The sequence below is a fragment of the Terrapene carolina genome, unplaced genomic scaffold, assembly GCF_002925995.2.
Source record: "Terrapene carolina triunguis isolate 2854851 unplaced genomic scaffold, T_m_triunguis-2.0 Scaffold66, whole genome shotgun sequence".
NCBI classification, from domain to species: Eukaryota; Metazoa; Chordata; order Testudines; family Emydidae; genus Terrapene; species Terrapene triunguis.
The window spans coordinates 16584898-16606563 of NW_020664417.1; the positions used below are offsets into that span (position 1 = coordinate 16584898).

Genomic DNA, 21666 nt, shown 5'->3' on the forward strand with positions numbered 1-21666 from the left:
CTGGCACTGAGGGCTGCTGCTGCCGCCGTTCACTCTGGCACCGCTGCTGCTTCTCTGCTGCCACTTGCCACTCTCTACAGTGCCACATTCCGAGGTCCCACCACTTAACCTAGCTCTCAGTGGTTTGAGTTCTCTGTAATTTAAGTGAGTAGTGGGGAACATCACTGTTAGTGTAGGCTGGGCAGTCTCTTTCACTGCAACGCTGTCTCGCAGCAGGCCTAAGGCTCAGCAGCTAGACCTGGTTATCAATAATTTCGGTTCGAATGAGCACTGAACAAAACAATGACTGACAATTGAGACTAATCAGCTCTGTCTTTAAATAGCGGAGAGATGGAAGGTCAAATGGTGTCTAGGACTCTGAGGCAGAGCCCACACCACCAGGTAGCAACACTATCCCCTCTCCCTAAGAAGCCTGGCATTTTCTTTAACAACTCTGCATCTTAGGCAGGGGATTGTGGGGACTGGTGTCCAGAGTCTACCAGCTTCCACATGCTGCCCACCATTGCTTCCTAATAACAGGCATTTGGTGAGGGCTCAGTTAAATCCACTTTACAGGCAGCCAGAGAATGCCTGAGCAAGTGCAGAACGTGTGGGCGTATTTTTAGGAGGGATTATGGTACCTTTATAGCACTCTGTGAGCAGCCATTGGCAGTGGAACCCCTACAATTCCAAGTCAGATAGAAGTCTTGCCTCTTAGAGGTGCCCAGGGGTGGTGTTAAATTTTCCCAGATTAGTGGATGGGGGTGTGAGCCAGCTCTGTTTTGTATTGTTAAGAGGAACCCCTAGATATTGAACCCAGCCCTTTTTGCTGCCGACTTCACCTGGCAGAAGGGTTACATCAGTATCCCTCACAAACGCATCTTGAGTAAACATAAGGACTCTAGATATGTTAGATGTACAAACTATAAAGGAGAAACACAATGAAAATATTGGCAATTAAATGATACCCTGGTGCAGAACAATGAAGGTCGAGCTGCAAATTTAAAAGAAAGATTCTGGAATATGTAAAATTAAACTTTATGGGATATACTTGTAATGCTACTGTATCAATTCGAAGATAAGTTATTGGAAATGGTGAGCAATTTAAAAGAAAGACTGTTTGAAAGAATTGCCTTCCTTGAAAGGAAAACTAAAAGACTGGAGGCTCTCCTGAAGTGCAGGAAAACAAAAGCAATATAGAATGCTAATATATGTAAGGGAAGAACTCAGTACATTGCTGTGTGAACACTGAGTGGCCAATAAAGCTAGTCAAAAGAACTTTATTTGAAAAGGGCAATAAAGCTGACAAGATTTTGGCTTATCTGCTTAAAGGAGAGCTCATAAGAAATATATTTGTCAAATTAAAACCAAAGAGGGTATGAAGCAAAATCTAAGAATTATTAAATGAGCTTTTTGGGATTTCTAGGCTAATTTACATACCCCACAATATGTAAATATCTCAGAACAGATACAACATTATTTAGAAAAAACAAAACTACCTGTCTTCTCATCAGAAGATACAATTAGGTAAAGGGATATCCTGAGCTAAAACTGAAATTGAAAGTGTTGTAAACAGCCTAACTTTAGGAAAAATCTGGGGACAGATGGCTATATTGCTACATTTTAAAAAACTTTCCAGCAATAAAAGTCCCTTTATTGAGTAAGAGCTATTGAAAACTACACGAGAAAAGGGAGTTTCCCAGGACTAATGCATCATGCTACCACTACACATATAGGAGAAACACATAGTTGGGTATGAATCCCTGTTTTGATCAATTGCCCTTTTAAATACAGACATTGACATTTATGCCAAAACACTTGCAACAAAATTAGAGACTGAAATTAAGCCATTGATACATTAAGTCCAAACATATTTTATTTATGGAAAGCAGTCTTCAGACAATCTGTGACATCTATTCAGCCCTGTCAAAGAGAAAGGAACCTGCCTTATTACCTCATGATTTAGAAAGTATTTAACTAGATCAACCAATAGACTGTCTTGAGCAAAATAGATTTAGTTCCAAATTTAGGAAACAAATACCTTATATTTAATCTCAAGAGCTATCTTATTAAATTGCTCCCTTCCTAAAGAAATACTCCTGAAAGAGGGAACAGGATAAGTACAACGTCTTACCACTTCTGATCGACCTAGTAATAGAAGTGCTTGGCAAAAAGTTGGAGCTAATGGGTGTATTACTTGGCCAATAATTTAGAGCACAGAACATAAAACAATCCCTTTTTCAGAGGCTCTACCTAATCGTTTACACAATCCTTTATCTTCAACAGCTGCAGTTTTACAGGAATTAGTTTTAGCCAGATACCGGTCTACAGAATGAATATTCAAAAGACAGAATTACAAACTATATTGATGAGCAAAAGAAGTTAGAGAACCTTATGTCAGGCTTTTTTAAGTATCTACAAAACTAAAATCTTTAAGTGTACATGTAACCGATTCAGTAGACTTGCTCTGTTAGACTTTTCTTCCCATCTTACAGAAACTTCAGGAGGAATTTAGAAAGTGGAAAAAAGTATGAAAGTTTGATAGCTATAGGAATAATGAAATGAGATCATATTCTGGAATCCTGTTATTTGAGGAAAACTCTGCATTAAGTGGTAGAAAGATTCTATAGACTCATGAGACATGCTGGAGAAACTGAAATACAGAAGGGAATTTACAACATATTATTTGGTTGTAGACCAAAGTAATAGGTTGTAGTGACGAAAACAGTAACTGATACTGAAAGTGGTGTTGAAAACAAAAGTATTGAGTTCTTCCCCTCGAAATATTATTTGGCATAGATAATACAGAAAAATACTAAATGCTCAATCATGAAAGCACTTTAGAATGCTTTTCTTGGCAGGGAAACCTATTGTAGTGAAGACATGGAAGTCACTGAGCCAGATCCCTGGTTATGATAGCTCAGGAGGTGGTGCAAATATGTCATAGAGCCCTCCTTTATACTCTCCTGATCATAGCCTGGCTGTGTGCCATGCTAGCCCTTTAAGTGTTAGTTTAGTTAGAACAGGTTCTGCTGGCTGCAAGGGAACCCCCGGTGCCCTGCAATGCACCATCCATGCCTTCTGATGGAGCAGCGTGGAGACAGTGATGTAGGAGCCACTATGTTAACTCTACACCATCAGAGGCTCCCTTATGTTTAGGTGATCTTGCAGTAGCCAGATATGCTGACTTTGGGCCGCTCTGCACTGGCAGTATGGCAGAAGAGTGCAGAATAGGGCCAGTAAGCCTGCATGCTATAGTGATGAATAGAACGGTGTATGACATGCAATAGAAATGGACAACTAGGTTTATTTCAAAACAAAAGAATATGAAAGTTGTGTGGTCACTGTTCAAAAATTACACATTAGCCTTCAGGCTTGCAGGAGCTCTAGAGAAAAACTGACAATTTGAGCTGAAACTGGACTCAGTTTAACAAGTAGTGGTAGAGTCTGTGTGTGTTTAGTAGAGAAAGGTGTAATTCTTTTGTATGCTCAAATTACCCCCATATTCTGTGCTGCACAGAGCTTCTGGTTGGGGCAGCTAAGGTGGGGGAGCTTTAGGGAGCCTGTTATGGCTTCCTGATCCTCAGTGCCACTCTGTGCCAATATCAGCCCAGTTTAGGTTAGGGAATCCTGGGGGCTGTTGTAACTCATGCCAACTGGCAACAGTACCCAGGGACCACACACCGGCATGGGATAGTCTGAACACAGCAACTCTAGCCATGCCCCTCCTGCTGCAGCCAACTGGGGAGCAGGGTATAGCACCTGGGCACACCAGCTGAAAGTTTCAAAATATCAGGAGGTAATTTTTAGCTGAACAAATCTGGCTGCTTTTAGGCCCCTTTGAGCTGCCACAGTGGCATAAATGGGCTGGGATGCAACCAGGATTTATTAATAGATAGTATGTTTCCAATATGATGCATTGATATGCATTCAGTAAAAAGCCCCGCAAATATTTGCATAAGGAAATTCGTCTACTGCTGAGAAGGGTTGGCAGGTTGGTACTCTGAACAGGATATTGTCCCTATCTGTGCTGGTTTTTCCTCTGAATCTTCACTTCTGTTTTCATTTTAGCTACATTCAGCCAAGTGTCTTCAAGTCTTATACGCACCCCATTGGACTGGGCTTCAGAGCTGAAGGTGCCCGGCTGCATGCGGTTAAGCTGAGTACAGCAAAGCTCTTTGGTAAAAAAAAATCAAGCAATAATAGCCTTATGACCTCCTAAATGGTATTATTATGTGTATTATCCATGATAGACATGAATTTGAAAATTTCCACCAAAACCAAATTTGGTAAATTATCATAACAGCAGCAAAGCGGATCTGCTTACAACATAATATGTCTGTCTGGGACCAAGGGGGGCTTCATTTGACCTTGATGGATTTGTAGAGTACAAGGAAATAACAAAGGGCCAGATTCTCTTGCTGGTGTAAATGGGCAAAACTCCACTTATGTCAATGGAGTTCTACCGATTTACACCGGTCAAGAATGCTATCCATGGACTAGTGTAACCAGACTTGGTCTGAGGCCACTGGTACAGCATTTAGAGACTCAGTTCACTTTCAAAGTGATGTGTTAGACTAATAGACTTGATTGATCTGTAAGAGTTACTCTTGTGCTTACACTGAACATAAAATAACACTATTGTGGTTTCAGATTACTTTCTCCCATATTCTGATCTGTATATATGCTCTGTATGTGTGTGTATATGTTTACATATATTTTATTTCCCTTCTGACACCCCTTCCTATGGACTTACCAGTCTGACAGGCTCATGTTTGTGGGGAGTTGAATCCTCTCAGGATTCTGTTTACGAGTTCACTGGACAAAATTGCTGCTGGAGCTGCACCAAGTCTTACTTATTTGCTGTGGGAGGGAGAGGAGCAACATCTTCTCGCAGCTGTGGTGGTGAAAATCAATTGCTGAAGGAGCCAAGTGAAGAACGGGGTCCAAAGCATGGCATGAGACTATCAGGCCAAACAGGCCCATATATATCATCAGGTTATCTCTTTCATTAAAGATTCCACTTTTTTTACCCTTTCAACAGAAGCAAACATTGTCCCCCAGCAAGAACATATCAGCTCTTTAGCTGGGACGACTTTTGAGGTGGGTGAGAGAGAGAGAGAGAGGAAAACGCTCCTTTCCATGTTTACCAACTGGCCCAGGGAACTAAAGAATGATCTGGTCATGAGACCAACTGATGAATGAGAGGGAAGACTAATAGGCATACATTTATGTCTTTATAACCACATGTTATAGTAATACCCTGTGAAAACTGCAATTAGCATTATTATTACTTATTTGTATTATGGTAGTGCCTAGAGGCCAGGGTTCCATCATGCTAGGCAGAGTACAAACATATAACGAAGAGCCAGTTCTTGCCCCCAAAGAGGGTATAATCTATGCAACTTTGTTCCCTACACTTGTATTCTGTCAACTAATCCATCTGCATCATGACACATTCCAATTCTCTAAGTAGCTTCAAATCCCCATTTTTTAAAACAACCCAAGAAAGGAACTTTTACTTGTTCCTTCCCCATGTATAATCCCAATCACCAACATGCAGATGTAAAATTACATTGGTATGGGAGTAGGATGGGCAATATTCAGTCCTGTATGTGTATAGATGTGAATGCATAAAGTGATTTGATGGCATCAGAACTAGAAATGGGGGCTTTACACCACTGGAAGAGGAAGATTCCCTTCTAGCCCTGTAAGGTTCTGAGATACTGAATTCTAAGTCCTTGATGCTATTATCTCTAAGTAGAGGTTTTTGTCTAGTTAGAAATGTTCAATATTCATGGGTCAGACTAAGCCCGTCATTTCAAGCCCCTTGTAACTGGCAATAATAGCAACTAAGGCCCTGATCCAGCATAGAACTTAAGTACATGTTCAACTTTAGCACTACACACCTGCTTAAAGTTAACGTGCTTAAGTGCTTCATGGCTTGGGGTTCAGGCAGCCTTGCTTCACAGGCAGACAGTTATGAAAATTACCAATTTAAAAAAATGTCTTTAAGTCTTTTCTTAGAAATATGGAGAGATATGGTGGTACAATGTAGTAAAAATATTTTGTCAGTCCTCCTTTGGGATAACATTTATAACTCACTCATAGCTTTGCTGTTAATCAGTAATAGGAAAATAAAATGTTTGAAATAAGATACTTCTGAAATCTTATTTTGGATTTCTTTTGACTAACAATTAATAATCATATACCATCTTTTCATACAATACTACAAAACTTATTTAACCTCTTTCACTCCTTCTTTATCATCTCTACATTACTCTTTGATTTTGTTCATTTATTGTATTCCTTCTTCCTAAAGTACCAGTTTATCTCATGCTCATCTCTTTGTTCCATTTCCTTCCTTTTCTTTATTCTGTGATGAGCCCAGTCATTGTGCTGGGTATTGAACAATGCATACTGTAGAAGAAGACATGTCCCATGACTCCAGGAGCCTTCACTCTGTTTCGACAGACAATGCAGTTCAGACACATGATTCACAAGATAATCAGAGAGTGGAAAGTTCAGTCTCAAAGCAGTTTGAGGCTCATGAATTTTAAAATGATCTTTGGAGGGCTATCATTACATGGTTTCACAAAAGTAGTACAAATCCCTCGAGCAGGGATTTGAACAGAGAGAGACATGGCTTGGTGCACCAGGAGGGAGTCAATTCTAATCAAATAATGCAGAATGGAAGACGGCATAAAAGTGCTAGTTATGGAGAGAGGGATAGGGAGTGGTGCAGAGGAGGCTTGCGCTAAGCAGAGGAAATAAGCATCTAATTAGGGATTCATAAGCTGGAAGGGGCCATTGTGATCATGTAGTCTAACCTCCTGTACATCATAGGCCATGGAACTTCCCCAAAGTAATTCCTAGAGCATATCTTTTAGGAAAACATCCAATCTTGATCTAAAAATTGTCAGTGGTGGAGAATCCACCATGACCCCTGGTAAATTGTTCCAATGGTTAATTATTCTCACTGTTAAAAATGTATGCCTTATTACCAGTCTAAATTTGCTAGCGTCTACTTGCAGCCATTAGTTTATGTTATCCCTTTATTTACTAGATCAGTGGTTCTCAAACTTTTTTTTTTGCGGACCACTTGAAAATTGCTGAGGGTCTCGGCGGACCACTTAGTGATCTTTCCAAATGTTGTTTGTACCATTAGCTAACTATTGTAAAGCACTTTGGATAAAAGCACTATATAAAAAAACCCTTAATAATTAACATTTTTTGTTCTACAAATAAAAGCACACAACTCATATTTTAATATCAGTAGTCTTACCTTTCTAATGTGATGGATGTGCCCTCTCTCCCTCGCTGAGGCAGCCCCCAAGCTGGGACAGGGAAGGAGGGGTGTCTCTCCTTCTCTCCCCCACCACAGCAGCCACAGAGCTGAGGCTGGGAAGGAGGGCCGTCTCTCCCTGGCAGCCGCAGTCCTGGAGCTGAGGAAAGTCGCCACTTTCTCTGGCCGCCGCAGCCCAGCACATCCCAAGTTCCCCCACGCCCTCTTCTCATCCCAGTGCCACCTCCCACCTACTCCCTATTCCCCCCCAAGGCCACCACCTCACCTTACATGTGCGTCTTCTCCAGGGCACCTAATTAGAGTGGGTGGCCCTTCATTCTCTCATGTGCGGCTGCCCAGGCACATACCTTAGAGGGAACTATCTGTGGACCACCTGAATGGAGCTGGTCCATGGACCACAGTTTGAGAACCTCTGTGCTAGATTGAAGAGCACGTTATTAAATATTTGTTCCCCCAGGATCTTCTGGGAGTGTTCCCAGTATTTCCCTTTTAAGCTTCCCAGACCTAACAAGGGCCATGCATGATGGCAATATTCCCTCTGCCTGAGGCGCGCTGGGTGTGGATCCCTCTGAGCCCTTTGACTCTGCTCCTTCAATAACTGTAAGGTTAGTAGGGCACTGTAAGGCAGTTCACTCATTTTGGGACTGAATACTTTGAAGTATTTTCAGCCATAGTTAAAACAGATATAACGCAGCTCTTAAACTATACTGCATGCTACCATGATGTCACTGGGCTAGTCTCCTCTTGTACATTTAACATATTTATTTATTTAGTAGAACTGCTGGGAGAAATTTGGACAGAACCATATTCCATTTTAAAATGTGCCTCCGTCAGAATCAAAAGCTGCATGAAATCAGTTTCACCAGAATTTTGTTTCAGAAGAAAACTGGAACAAAATTCTGACAATGTCTAAACATCCCATTTTGACATTTTCAGAACAAGATGGTTTTCGTTTTGAACCAACTTTTGATTTTGTATTATATTATATAGTATAATGCAAAATAAAAAAGTCAAATGTGAAATGAAACATTCTGATCGCTCTGAAACAAAAAAAATTTCTGAATTTTCCTTACAGAGAATTTCTAATTTTTCAATTTTCCGTTTGATTCAGAGCAAAGCCAAATTTCCCAATCTCAAAATCATTTGTGAAATGGAACTTCCGCTCTCTGTAAAGCTCTATTATTTAAACTTGCAGTATCCAGTTATGGAATCCATGGGAGTTAGGCTCCTATCCGCATCTTTAGGCATCTAAATACCTTTAAAAATCTGACCCTAAGTGCTTAATGACATGTCTATACAAACACTTAGTAGGCAGCAAGCTGGGATGTAATCTACCCCACACTAACTTGCTACACACTAATTGTGGACCCTGCTGCTGTGGGGAGTTCCCACGGTTCCCTAAAACTCCCCTAGTGCTCTTTAATCTACTCCCATTTCAAAGCAGGGTAGATCAAAGTGCACAAGGGAATTTTTAGTGCATAGCAGCAAGGTCCACACAGACACTTAATGCATGGCAGGCTAGCGTGAGGTAGATTTATGCCCCAAGACAAGCCATACGTCCCTTTTATGAATGGGACATAGGCTTTTAAGTCACTTAGGTGCTTTTGAAAATGTCATCCTGCATCTCTGTATGCATGTTTACATCCTAGCATTGACTCATCATGTAATCTTTTTTAACTCAGAAGCAGCATTAACAATGTAAATTCCTAAATCCCTGACCTGATAGCCAAACATGCTGAGCACCCAAATAGTTGTCATTCATTTCAATGGGAGGTGCTGAGTGGTTAGCATTTTTGAAAATGAGGTTATTGATGTTCAATTATTGCCTGTTTAAACATATGGTGTTTCCAATTGGTAAAGAGTGTCATTTTTATTACAGAACACATCACCTCCTAGAGCGCTTGGGGTTTTTAGCAATGGTTATCATTATTAAAAACAAAACAAAAGAGCACAACATAATTGACTGACCTTTGGCAATAAATAGCAGTATTTGAGATATAAACTCACCATGGTTATTTCAGTTTCAGGCACCAGCATATCTCAAGTGCTGTGTGATGCACAACTAAAGATTCATGGATTCCAAGGCCAGAATGGACAATTGTGATCATCTAGTCTGATTTCCTGTGTAACACAGGCCATGGAAGACCCCAAAATAATTCTTAGAGCATAAAGATATTTGCTACCAGTTATTTTCTGTGCACGCTGTGACAGGTTCCCTGGGGTGCAACCTGGTACTGGGGTATCACTGAGCCCTCTGTCTTACCAACCTGGGCTCCCTCTCACACTGTGATAATGGGACAAGTTGCAAACCTCTCAATGTCCTGCACTCACACACACATTCACAGGCAGGGACACACCCAATTTGCCTGAGGCATTAGGTGATTAGGCTGAGGCCACAGGATTTTTAGGGAGGAGATGACAAAACACACCAAGTGTTTAAGTTTTAAAGCTTTATTAATAAAATAACAGTGGAGAGTGATGGGTGCTCCCCACGTTACTTAGAGGAAGGAAGGAAGCGTTAGTGCCCCAAGCCCTAACCCACTTTCATACTTACACATGCTTTACCTGAGGCTGGCCAAGCCTGGGTGTAATGTAAGAAGAAGAGGAGGAAGGGTGGCCAGGAGTTTTGTCCTGGGCCCAGGTCGTTTGGGGTCCGCTGTAATTTTTGAATTGCTCCAGCCCTTAGGAGGGCTTTAAAGTCCAGGGTTTTTGGGGGGGAGTTTTGTTTTGCGACTTTTGTTTTTGGTGTTTTTTGTACCTGTTTAAACCGGCTTTTTTTGGTTTTTAAAATTTTTTTAAAACACACCAGCTCCAGGGACGTGCAGCTCTGCTTCCCCCCTCCCCTTGTTGTTTCTCCACCAAAACTATGACAGATTTTTGTTACAATCCACCTCAGGTGTCAGGTGATCAGGCTAAGGCCACAGGCTGCATGCACAGTTGGAGTAGGAGTGGAACCAGGTGATCCGAAGGTTTTTCCTGGGGACTGAATGCAAATGCAAAACACTGTTTGCTGGAGCTGCGTGAGTGCGTGTGTGAGTGAGAAGCAGCAAAAACACCACAAAAGCATACAGAGAAGGCAGCAAGAAAGCTTGACAGACAGCCAGAGAAGCACTTTCAGCTTTTTCTCAGGGTCATGCTACGAGAGAGAGCTTTCAGGTAAAATGCTGGCTGGAAAGAGACTTGGAACTGTGCGCAAAGAAACTGTCTCTGACTGTTTGTTTCCCACCATGTTCAGGGAAATAGGATATTCTTTATAAATAAACAGGACTACATCAAAGAAATACCACACCACAACATCATTTTCTCCCCAAAAGGAAACAACTCGCAAGGCCCTGAATATTGGCTAACCACTCGGGTCAAAACAGTCTCCTACACAGACTGCCACTTCTGGACCAGAACCGCTCACAGAATGTTGGGACTACATTGTGATGGAAATGTGGGATGACCAGCAATGGACCCAGAACTTTCGTATAGGGAAAGTAACTTTCCTGGAGCTGTGTGAGGAGCTCATGCTGGCATTTGAGCACCACGGCACTCAAATGAGAGAGATGCAGTAATGATCCAGATGCATGTTGCTATCACCCTGTGGACGCTGATTAGATATCTGTGGTAATCTGGGGTTGGCACAGTAGTTGTGGAGGTTTGCAAGGCAATTATCACTCTACTGCAATCCTGCATCCCGTAATATTACGGGTTTTTAACAGATGGGATTCCTGGATTGTGCAGGTAATATTGATGGCACACATACACCCATTTTATGCCTTCCATTTGGAGCAAGTGAGTACATTAACAGGAAAGGATACTACTCTGTCATTATGCAGGCCTATGTGGACCACCATTACAGATTCATGGACACCGATGTGATGCTGGTAAACCAGGTGCCAGCTCTTGCCAAGTCTGTAGGCCTCAGCTGAGCACTGACAAATTCATAGCTGGAAACCAGACCAGCTCACCCATATGTTAGTAATGTTCAAGGTAGGTGTTAGACTTGTAAGGATGTGTTGAGACGCTAAAAAAGTCTTGTCATTTGCTGTGTGCATTGATCTTACTTGTAATGTCTGTATCTCATGCTATAAGGTAATATTAAAGTTTTGCTTTATAATTGTAAAAATGCCTGCTCTGAACTTGTGAACTCAGATAGGAGGAATGGTTCCCCAGGACTACCAAAACTAAAGCTACCAGCATTGTCTTTGGTGTGAGATACAAATTGATCTGGGAGAAGTGACTGGGGTCTTGAGACTGGGAGCAACCTGCATCTTTTGTGATTTTTGGTGTAAGTGTCCATTTATCACTAAGTCCAGCTTGTCTGGGTGGCAAGAGAGACTGGAATGCCCAAGGGGGCTCTCTGTGACTCCATGATAAGACTATTACAATGATCCAGGAGTTCACATTTTTTACTGGGTTGGTGAAATCTAATAAAAGAATACCACCAGTTTGGGGTGTCTGCCCTGCTTTTTGACAGTCTGTCCTGAGGTTGGCACTCACGGTTGTGAACCTCTCTAGACAGCTTGACAATCTACATAGGATACACTTTTGGGGCAGCACCAGATTTGGAATTGCTTTTCTTAGCCCTGCTGTAGCTCACCCTGAGCACCTTTATATTTTCCCTGCACTGTTGTCCTCTATGGTTGATCCCATGACTGGCCAGCAATTTCCAAAGCTATGTTTCATATTTTTGGGCATTCCTCTCTGGGTCCCAAAGTCAGGGGTTTTGCTTCCTTTGGCCCAAAGGTTGACCAAGAGTTTGGTATTGGCTACTAGCTGAGTAGCTGCATCCTGATACATGCTCTTCTTTCTGGGCAGTCTTCTCACTGGTGTATTGGACACCATACATGACCGAAGCTGAAGGTATTGCAATGTGGGGCCAAGGACACTGAGTAGAACTATATGAAGGTCAGTAACTTGCAGTCAGGAGACAGAGAACAGGTAGATTGCAAGATAGGACATGGGATTGGGTGCTCTGGGGACTTGTGAGACGAGACTGGTGGACCATCATCTGTAAATTGTTATGATTGATTATATCTGCTCCTTTCACTGAAGACATCTTGCATAACCAAAAAAACAAGACAAGCTAACTTGTGGTTTGCCCTATACTGCAGGGTATGGTGGCTGCCCGATGCTGTGGCATCACTATGGAGAGTTGGTGTCTGTATTAACAAGCAAATTTATTATTATGACTCACAATGAATTTTTTCTAGTGAAGACAAAGCCATATATGATGGAAGTGGGTTTTTAAAAGTTTAGATGTATAATCCTGAGAAGGTATTGTTGTGTCATGTTCTGTAACTTCCTCACCCATGATTGATTCCATACAGGGTCAGGTCCTTAGGTCTAGGCAACCTCAGGTTTCAAATTACAGGACCCGATTAGGGCAGGAGGGAACAAAAGTAGTTTAGAGCCACCTTATGCTCCTTCATTCTGGAGGCCAATTAGTCCTAAAATAAGGTAAACTACGCTCAGGCCAGTAATATTATCACCGCAGTGAGGGTGGGGGGTCACAGATTGTGTGACTTGTTCTTTTTAAAGCTCATAAACTGCTGCTTCACTCCACAACTTTGGGAAATGTAACTGTAGCCCTCTCTCCCCCTATTCAAATTATCCAGGGGACCCTCTAATCAGCATGTGACTTCATTACAAACCACTGGGCTGAGTGGTCTGTCAAGGCTGAGGCATTTTGGCTGGTCAAGGTGTAGAAGATTGCTCTGCTGCTGCCCATATTATACCTGTTCTGTGGATTGATGATTTCTAACTTCCATGCTGTTGATATGACATCTTTTACAAGCAGAAAAGTCAGTTTTTAAAGGTTCCTGTGCTCAAATCTCTCTAGGTGTTTGATAGCCTACTTTTCAAGATGCAGTAAGCTTTAAACTTCATTTCTGATTGATTATATCTTTGTTTCCTGTTGGAAATCCTATTGAGTATTGGTTACCAGGATATCAAACAACAAAATATTCAATACTTGACCTGCTAGTGTGAGTGATTGCAGGATGGTACGAGTGTATATATGACAGGTAACTATGGCAACATAACCCCTAGGTCAGATCATGCTAGTTATTTTTGTATTTAGACAAAGTTTGCATTACTAATCCAAGCTCAATGAAATGTACACAAGCCTCACTGTGACTGATTACTCAAGCTATCTTAGTCATGAACCCATGAGTCCTCTCTCTCTTCCCCTCCCTTACCCCTTTTTCCCTCTCCCAAAACACTGCTCCATAAATCAGTTAGTTGCATGGTGGTCTGTAGTTCCTTTTGTCCTCTCTTGTTTCTCTTTAACTGTGGAAACCATAGTTGCCACACAGTCTAGTTCTCCCATCTTCAGAGACCTAAGCAAAGTTTCTATTTGTTGCTCCTGTTTTTCCTGGATAATACTGTGATGCTGGCAGATCAGGTGCCATCTCATGCCAAAATCCCACACCAATTTACTTGTGTATTAGTGTAGATGAAAGTGATAATTAAATGTTTAAAAGTGTATTTGGTATTTAAATTTCATGAAAACTAATGGGAGGTTACTTACTATATCACATTATAATGTAGTAGCAAAGAGTTACATTGTATATACCTCTGTAACTAAATAACCCATCAAATGAGAAAGAAGCCTTGTGAATGGAAATGAAGAACTTTTCTGTTAAAGTGCTAATTTCAGAGCAAGTTGTCATTGTTTGTGATGATTGGAGGTCAGATGCATTCCTCACTCTCCATCATCAAAGGAAGAGCCCATGTGGGTAGTGACCCTGACAGCTTGTTTTCTGTGAGGAGAAGCTGTAAGTATGGATTCAGGGAAAGACCCTTCATCTTTGGACTGTTTGGATTCTAACAGGGTGGAATAACTGAATGAGAAGACTGAGATCCCCAGAGTTATTCTTGGTAGCCCTGAGAGACTTTTGGAAACTGGCAGATTACTACATCTCTGCTACCATTTGGAATTACAGAGTGTGATTCACTGGTAGATATATTTTACCTGCTTTAACCTCTCAGTAACTCTCATTTCCTTTTCTCAGCAAATAAACCTTTAGTTAGTTTACTATAGAATTGGCTACAAGTGTTGTCTTTGGTGTAAGATCTAAGATACCAGTTGATCTGGGGTAAGCGACTGGTGTCTTGGGACTGGAAGCAACCTAAATGTGGTGTGATTTTTGGTGTAAGTGACCATTATCACTAAGTCCCATTTGTCTGGGTGGCAAGAGAAACTGGAGTGCCTAAGGGGACTGTCTGTGACTCCATGGTAAGATTAGTGTAGTGCTTTGAGGGTTCACATTTGTTTCTGGGTTAGTGAAATCTAATTATAGAACATACCACTAGTTTGGAGTGTCTGCCCTGCTTTTGATAGTCTGCCTTGAGGTTAGCACTCACAGTCATGATCCACTCCAGACAGTGTGACAAATACTCTACTTGTTGGAGAACCCTGGAATTTCATTGAGGCATGTAGTATATGCAGGTTCATAAAAAATATGAGAAAATATGCAGTTATTTTCTCTCATTTCCAAGATCTCTATAAGATGATTTAGAAAGCTGGGAGAGTTGACATTACAAGGAAAAATTAAAATAGGCAACTATGTATACTTTGGCTTTTCACTGTCAGCTAGGGTTCCACATGAGCTCTGCTGGCACGGACTGCCCAGACCAGGCACCAAATCAACACGTTATCTGCTTCCCCTCAGTTGGCTAGCCCTGCTCACTTTTGGGCCTGGACCACCTGACTTGAGGACTATCAGCAGAACAAAGCTTGTATGCAGCTTGAACCAGTGCCCCCCTACTCCAGGAAGACTTACTGTTGGAACGAGTCCACACTCAGGGAATAAAAATCTGGCCCTGGGACTCCTCATCAAGAATTAGTGGGAAGAAATGGGCTAGAAGAAAAGTCCTTAACATACCAGTTTGCTACATGATTTTGCAATACATCGGTATTCCCATTAGGTCTGACTATAAATATTGCTTCCCTGGGTCACTATAAGGTTTTTTCAAAGGATTAAAAAACCAAATCTATTAGTGGATGCAAGCACAAACTTTCTCTCAGGCCTTCAGCTAAGTATAAAAGAGGACAGATAAAATGGTGGCACAAATCCCATGACTATTTTATGAAAAAATGTCAAGGGAAATATTAAACTTTACATTGCAAATTCTCATGTTTAGTTATTTGGTGTGATCCAGTTGCCTTTAGTAACCTTTTGGGCAAAATTTTCAAATAGGCTTCAAAAATTGCAGCTGCATACTTTTGTGGACAAATGTCATTTTGCAAGAGCAAATTAGGTTGGGAAATGCTGACAATTCAGTTGCTGAATAGCCACCAAAAAACAACCACCCCACAACAACTGGCTGGACTATAAATCTCAAAGGGAGCTTTGCTACACCAATTACTGGAATTACTTCATTCTCTTTTAGAGGTCAATCTGTATTCATCATTCACAAATAAGCATGATAAACTAGATGGAATTTACAGTTTTCCACAGGAGATTCTACATTTTTGTTGTACATCAGCAGAAAACCAATATGCTTTTTGTTTGAAAGCAGCCATCATAGTAAGCCTTTAGTAATAACTGCTAGGTAGCATTTATTGATCTTGAGAAAGCATATGACTTGGTTCTATGGGAGCTGGTGTTTGGAGTATTGAGATGATGGAGATGATAGACGAGCTCTATCGAGGCTCAACAGCTAAGGTGACAACAATACATAGAATTTCAGGGAGTTTTGAGGTGATGGTAGGATTGAGACAAGGCAGTGTGCTGAGGCCTCATCATTTTATCCTAGCTATGGGCTTAACTAGCAGGAAACCAAGCCGGTGGAGACAGGGCAAACTAATATATGCTGCTGTCAGCCAAAAGGGCCAAATGATCAAAGAGGAATTGGTATCAAAGTGGGCATCTGTGTTTGAAGACCCATGATTTGGAGTTAAACACAAATAAAACTGAAGTTATGCAAGTAGGGAAGGTGGAAGAAGAGCTGTTAATTGAAGTTGCAGGAGAGACGCTGAATCGGAAGACAATTTGTGTACTTAGGAAGTAACTTTAGTGCCATTGTTGAGAGATCTGGAGAATTGAAGAGATGAACCCAATGTACATGGGTAGCAGTGAAAGAAGTAGCAGGAGTACCGCGGGACCAACAATTAAGTAACAAACTAAAAGGGATGGTGCATGTGTGTCCCCTCCCTGCCTGCTCTGTCATTTGGAAATGGTGGGTCTTACGAAAATGGAAGAAAAGATGCAGGTAGTAGAAAGTACTCTGAGGTGAATGGCAAGCAAGCAGAGGGTAGACAGAGCATTCATGGAAGAAATTAGGGGGGAAATCAACGTGGGACTCTCAGTGATGGATGGGCTGGACATGTGATAAGAATGGATGAAGAACGATCAGCAAAGAAATCATGGGTGGAAGAGGACAGCAAGAAATGATATGGAAGACTGAGGATACAATGAAAAGACTCTGTCAAGAGAGGTTTGAAGAGGAAAGGGATGGCACACAAAGACCTACAAACCTGTGCCATGGACCAGAAGGAGTGGCAAAGAATCATGGGCACCTCTGATTCCATGCAAGTGGGAAAAGGAGTCAAAAAAGTCTGTGGACTGGCACTCAAGAAACCCTAACCTCCTTGTCCCAAGCAGTGACAGGCATAGCGGACTGTAAATAGAGGCTAGTGCCCAGTGTCTACTTACCCATCCACAGACCACATCTATTGTAGGTGATGACCAGTAGCCTAGGTAACAGGGTTCAGCAACCTGGAATTTGGCATCATGCTGATCAATGAAAGCTAGATCATCTACAAACTGATTTTAGATGAGGTGCTTTTCCTTGCTCCTAGCTAGGCACTGGAATAGCAATACATGAAAATGCTTTTCTCTATCTTCAGCATTTCTTTGGGGTATGGCCTAGCCACACATTCATCACCTCCAGGGTTCCCAGAAACTATTTCATTCAGCACAGAGAGGCTTGCCTTGTGGGTAAGAGAAAAAGACAACATATCACATGACTGCTTCATGTGCTACAGTCCGTCTCTAGTTCCAGTACCTTTTCAAGGCCTTACTCTTTCCAGCATTCTTTAGGCAAGGGCCTAGCTATCTCAGAAACCACTTCACTCTTCAGGCCATGATAACACTGCCATCAGTGGGGATGTTTCCACTTGACACAGTTCACATTGAAACTTGGGAGCCCAGAATTTACTCAGTGGAAGGCTGTCTGCTACAGGAGACAAGGATGAACCTAATCTTGCTACTTTTAGAGCAAAATGTAAGATTCCTCACCTTCTTGTAGACCTTCCCTCAATAAAAGTTATCACAGGATAGTATAGTGAAATTTCTCTTGAATATAAACGATAGCATATGGATATAAAAATGCCATTGACCGTCCATGGGATCTTTGATCCTAAATCCCTTTAGAAAGTAAGATTTAGGCTCCTACATCAGTTATCTATCATTGAGCACCTCAGTGCCTAAATACCTTTAAAAATTTGGGCCACAGCATCTTAGAAATGCCTAGACAGATTTGTGAGTAAATCTCAATGAAGTAGTTTGAATATATGGTTTGATAGACACAAACTTGTATCCTTAGGTTTCAGTAGCTTCCCTAGTGTAAAACATAAATAATTTATGTAGCTATAATCTTTCTTGTGTCTAACTTAACTTCAAGTCTTTATGACAACAAAGTTAGCAAAATTATGGCTTGCAGCATCAAAGTCAAGGAGAATTTGGTCATTGGCTGACTTATATGGGATTATGATCAGGTCCCCAGTGAAGAAAGGCTACTACTGTAGCTTAGATTTTATTCTGGTAGTAATTTTAAATGTTTCATTTTAACTTCATGATTAGAAAGCAGTTTAATAAAGACATTTTTCAAATGAATAGTTTGCTCGTGTCATATTTAGAAGGTTTTTTGGCAGCACCCAACTATATTTACTATAGAGTTCATTTTGTTTTAAACCTTTTGACAATGCCACTATATGTGGTTACCAGTAAGTGCAGCATAGTGAAAAACAAAATATTTAAATATAATTTATTCCTTCACTTTTACTTGTAGAGTCCCCAGTTCAGGGATCCCTATTTTTATTTCATCCAAAAATAAGACAAATGTAGGAGAAAGATAATAATATAGAACAAGAGAGCGATGAATTGGCTACTGGTTTAGGGGGAACCAGAAATGAAAACCTGAAAGTGGCAAAGGGGAAATTTTAAATTGCAACAGTGAGTTCAAGCCAAAGGAATATTTTATCAAAGTCTGTAGTTGAGCTACCATCAATAATGTTGCTCAAAAATAATTAAGATAAAATATTTAATAAATTGGTATACAAAATGATCCTGCATTGGACTAGATGATCTAGGAGGCCCTTTCTAACTGGATACTCTGTAAATTTATGAAAACTTGATGAGACCATAAAACACCTGTGAAAGTGTGCATGGAGCGTCTCTCCCCTACCCCTCTCCCACCATTTTTAGAGGCATTAGAAAATCACTACCTATTCAAAACCCAAATTCTTTATTTCAAAAATCAGTTAAGGTTGTTAAGTGACAATAATGTAGTTACCTACTATATTTACAAAACCCAAGCACTTGAAAACAAAGAAATGAATTAGTCCAGATATGATGACCACATAATAAGCAACCACATTCATATCAAATATAAAGAAAGGGCTTTTTGGTGTGGAATGCAGGCAAAAGAGTAATTTTACCACATCCTGGAATTTCCTTTTGAAAAGTAGTCCTGGATGGGTGAGAAGTCAATGATGGAAATATTCTCAATCTCTATGAGTGGTTTTCCCGCTCTGGCAGTTTCACTATTGCCATTTTCAAATAATGGCAATTTTTAAAGGTTGCTTTTTTTTAAATTCTGGACCTTGAATAATACTGCCTCTTGTACCAGCCAATATCAAAACCTACCATGACATAGTGTGATTTTGTTGGAAAGAGCAAAGGGCACAAAGAAACATTGGACTGTGATTTTAAGGTACTTTAATCGCTCTACTTACTCAATTTAAACAAACTTTGTTGCCAATGAAACTTTAAATCATATCCTAAATTTGAAAGCATGGGGATTTTACGTTTTCTTCATTTTGGGGTATGTTGTTTTTTTGGTTTTTGGATTTTTTTTGTAAGTTATATGGGAGATCAAAATCAGCCTTATTATGGGATTATGATTGCAACTTTTACTTAGCTTTTACTAGCTATCACCAATAAAACAACTGACACTATCACAGCTGCAGGCTTCTAGAATTTGGCTTAAGGAAGATCTCTTATAATGCCTAATACTGCACCCACTAAAATCAATATAAAAAACTCCCATTACCATTGACATCAGTGAGAGCAGGATTGGGCCCCAAACTGTCCACAACAAACAGTACAAAATTTTGCTTAATGACACCCTCTTGTTTTCAGTTATACTGAACATATTAGTTTTTAACTTTTTTATAGATAGTTTAAAGGAGGAGTAACAGGCTTTTTTTTAGATAGAAATTGACAGAAACTTTAGTCTAAAATTAAAATTTTAAAATGGCTAATATTTTTATGACCTGTAAATGAAAACTAGTTTGAAGAATTTTCTCCAAATCTGTACATAAATGTTTTCCTTTGCCTTAAGAGTATATGTGACCAGATTCAGGTCAAATCGATTTTCAAAGTCAAAGTTATAGCAGAAATTGATTGCAACCTTAACTATAGAGAGGCTGCTGCATCTCCATAATACTTAGCACCTGGACTTAAGTTGATGTGACCACAGTAGGTCTGTCCTGGTTGAAAGAACCATAAGCTTGTACTTCTCTCTCATTATAGGCTTACAAGTGGACAGATAATGTGTTACTTAATGTTTTAGCATACAGCCTTCATTGGAGGCTTACAAGCTATTATATACTCAGATTTTTCAGATTTCCATTCACTGTGGTTAAGCTCTTTTTTTAAGATGAGTTGAGTCACTACTGTGAGTGATTCTCCATACTGAACCAGTTAAGAAAATCAAAACATATACGAGTATTATTTGTCATGTTCTTACTTTAGTACAAATTATCTATTTGTGGTTTGTTATGGATATTTTACATAACTAGCTTCCAGGTACCTGGAACTGTCTTCCACTAAAAACTTGTAAAGTTATGTGGTCAACAGACTGCCACGTTATTTTAACTAAGCCTTTGGATCTTGGAAACAATAAATACTACTTACTAATCCCTATATAACATTGTTGTGTATTTAAAGAATTTTACAAATATAAGTAATCCTTACAATAACCCTGTGAAATAAATGACTATTATTAGCAATAAAACATAGGGCCTAATCCCCGACAGGTGCATCTCCATAATTGAACTGTGCCAGTCTACATAAGAGTGGTTTTGGTTCAGTCTAGAACAAAAGTTTCCAAATTCTGAATTATGGAGCACTTGCTGATGATCCATGGAGAGCTGGCTCCCCCTTCTTATTTCCAAGTGCTAAATTGCATTAAAAGAAGGTACCAACATTTTTTTTAAAACCCTTTGCTAATATTACTTTTTCACATATTTAATTGCTGTAGATGCTGCAGAGATATTATGGAATGCAAAGGGGTGGGCGAGAGGTGGTCTGCAAAATTAAGAGTGGGAAAGCAAGTGATCACTAATACAATACCTGTATTAAAATGTGATCCATACTATGAAAGAAGCTAGGGACCCATGATCCAGAACACATTCCAGTTTCTTGTGCTGTGCCCCTGTCATCTGCTTTTCTACCAGCAAGTGAGTACCTATTCCTAAAAAGCTACAGAGTGGTTTGGTCTTTACAAAATATCCATTACGCGCAATATTGTCTTTACTAGATGACTTGCCTAATGGATTAATTAATTAAATCTATACTAAAAATATCCTATAAAGTCAAATTGTGCCATACAACTCATTTAGGTAACTTATTATTTCCTGGATCTTATCTTTCAGAAAACACACCTGAGAAGTATTTGTCTCCACTACCAGCAGTATCTGAAGAGACATTTTCTCAGATTTTTAAATAATGCGACAGGAATAACCATCTTCATTCTTTGGTAATTATAATTTAAAAAAATCAAAACTAGTAAATAAATAATTATTTGTATTTATGCAGTATCTTTCTCCCAATGATCTCGTCACTTTACAAAGCTGGATTCCCCACGGGTTCCATGTCACACCCTCCTCACCGGCTCAGTATTCCCCAATCTCCTCCCGCACCAGTGCTTTGTGCTTCACATCCCAAGTGCCCTTTGCCCCACTATGTGCCCTGCATGCTTACTCCCTACCCCCTTTTTGGGTCAAGTCTCCCTAATAGGGACTGTCTTGTCCCATGCCAACAGTGCCTTCCTCCGTCTCATTGGGAAGAGGGCTGGTGAGTGTCCTCTGTCCTCTCATTGTTCCAGGTCCGTTGGGAGGGAATTCTTCCTCTCCTTTCCTGTAAGTGTAGACAACAGGAAGG

General features: G+C 40.4%; 1 protein-coding gene across 1 annotated transcript in view; it reads left to right on the forward strand.

The window, feature by feature from the left end:
* The window catches only part of IL15 (interleukin 15), an 80921-nt gene that overhangs the window by 52395 nt on the left and 6860 nt on the right, over positions 1-21666 (forward strand). The window contains exon 3 of the mRNA XM_029910603.1: positions 21159-21262. Within this exon, the coding sequence (XP_029766463.1) occupies positions 21159-21262 (104 nt within the window). The remainder of the gene's footprint in view (positions 1-21158; positions 21263-21666) is intronic.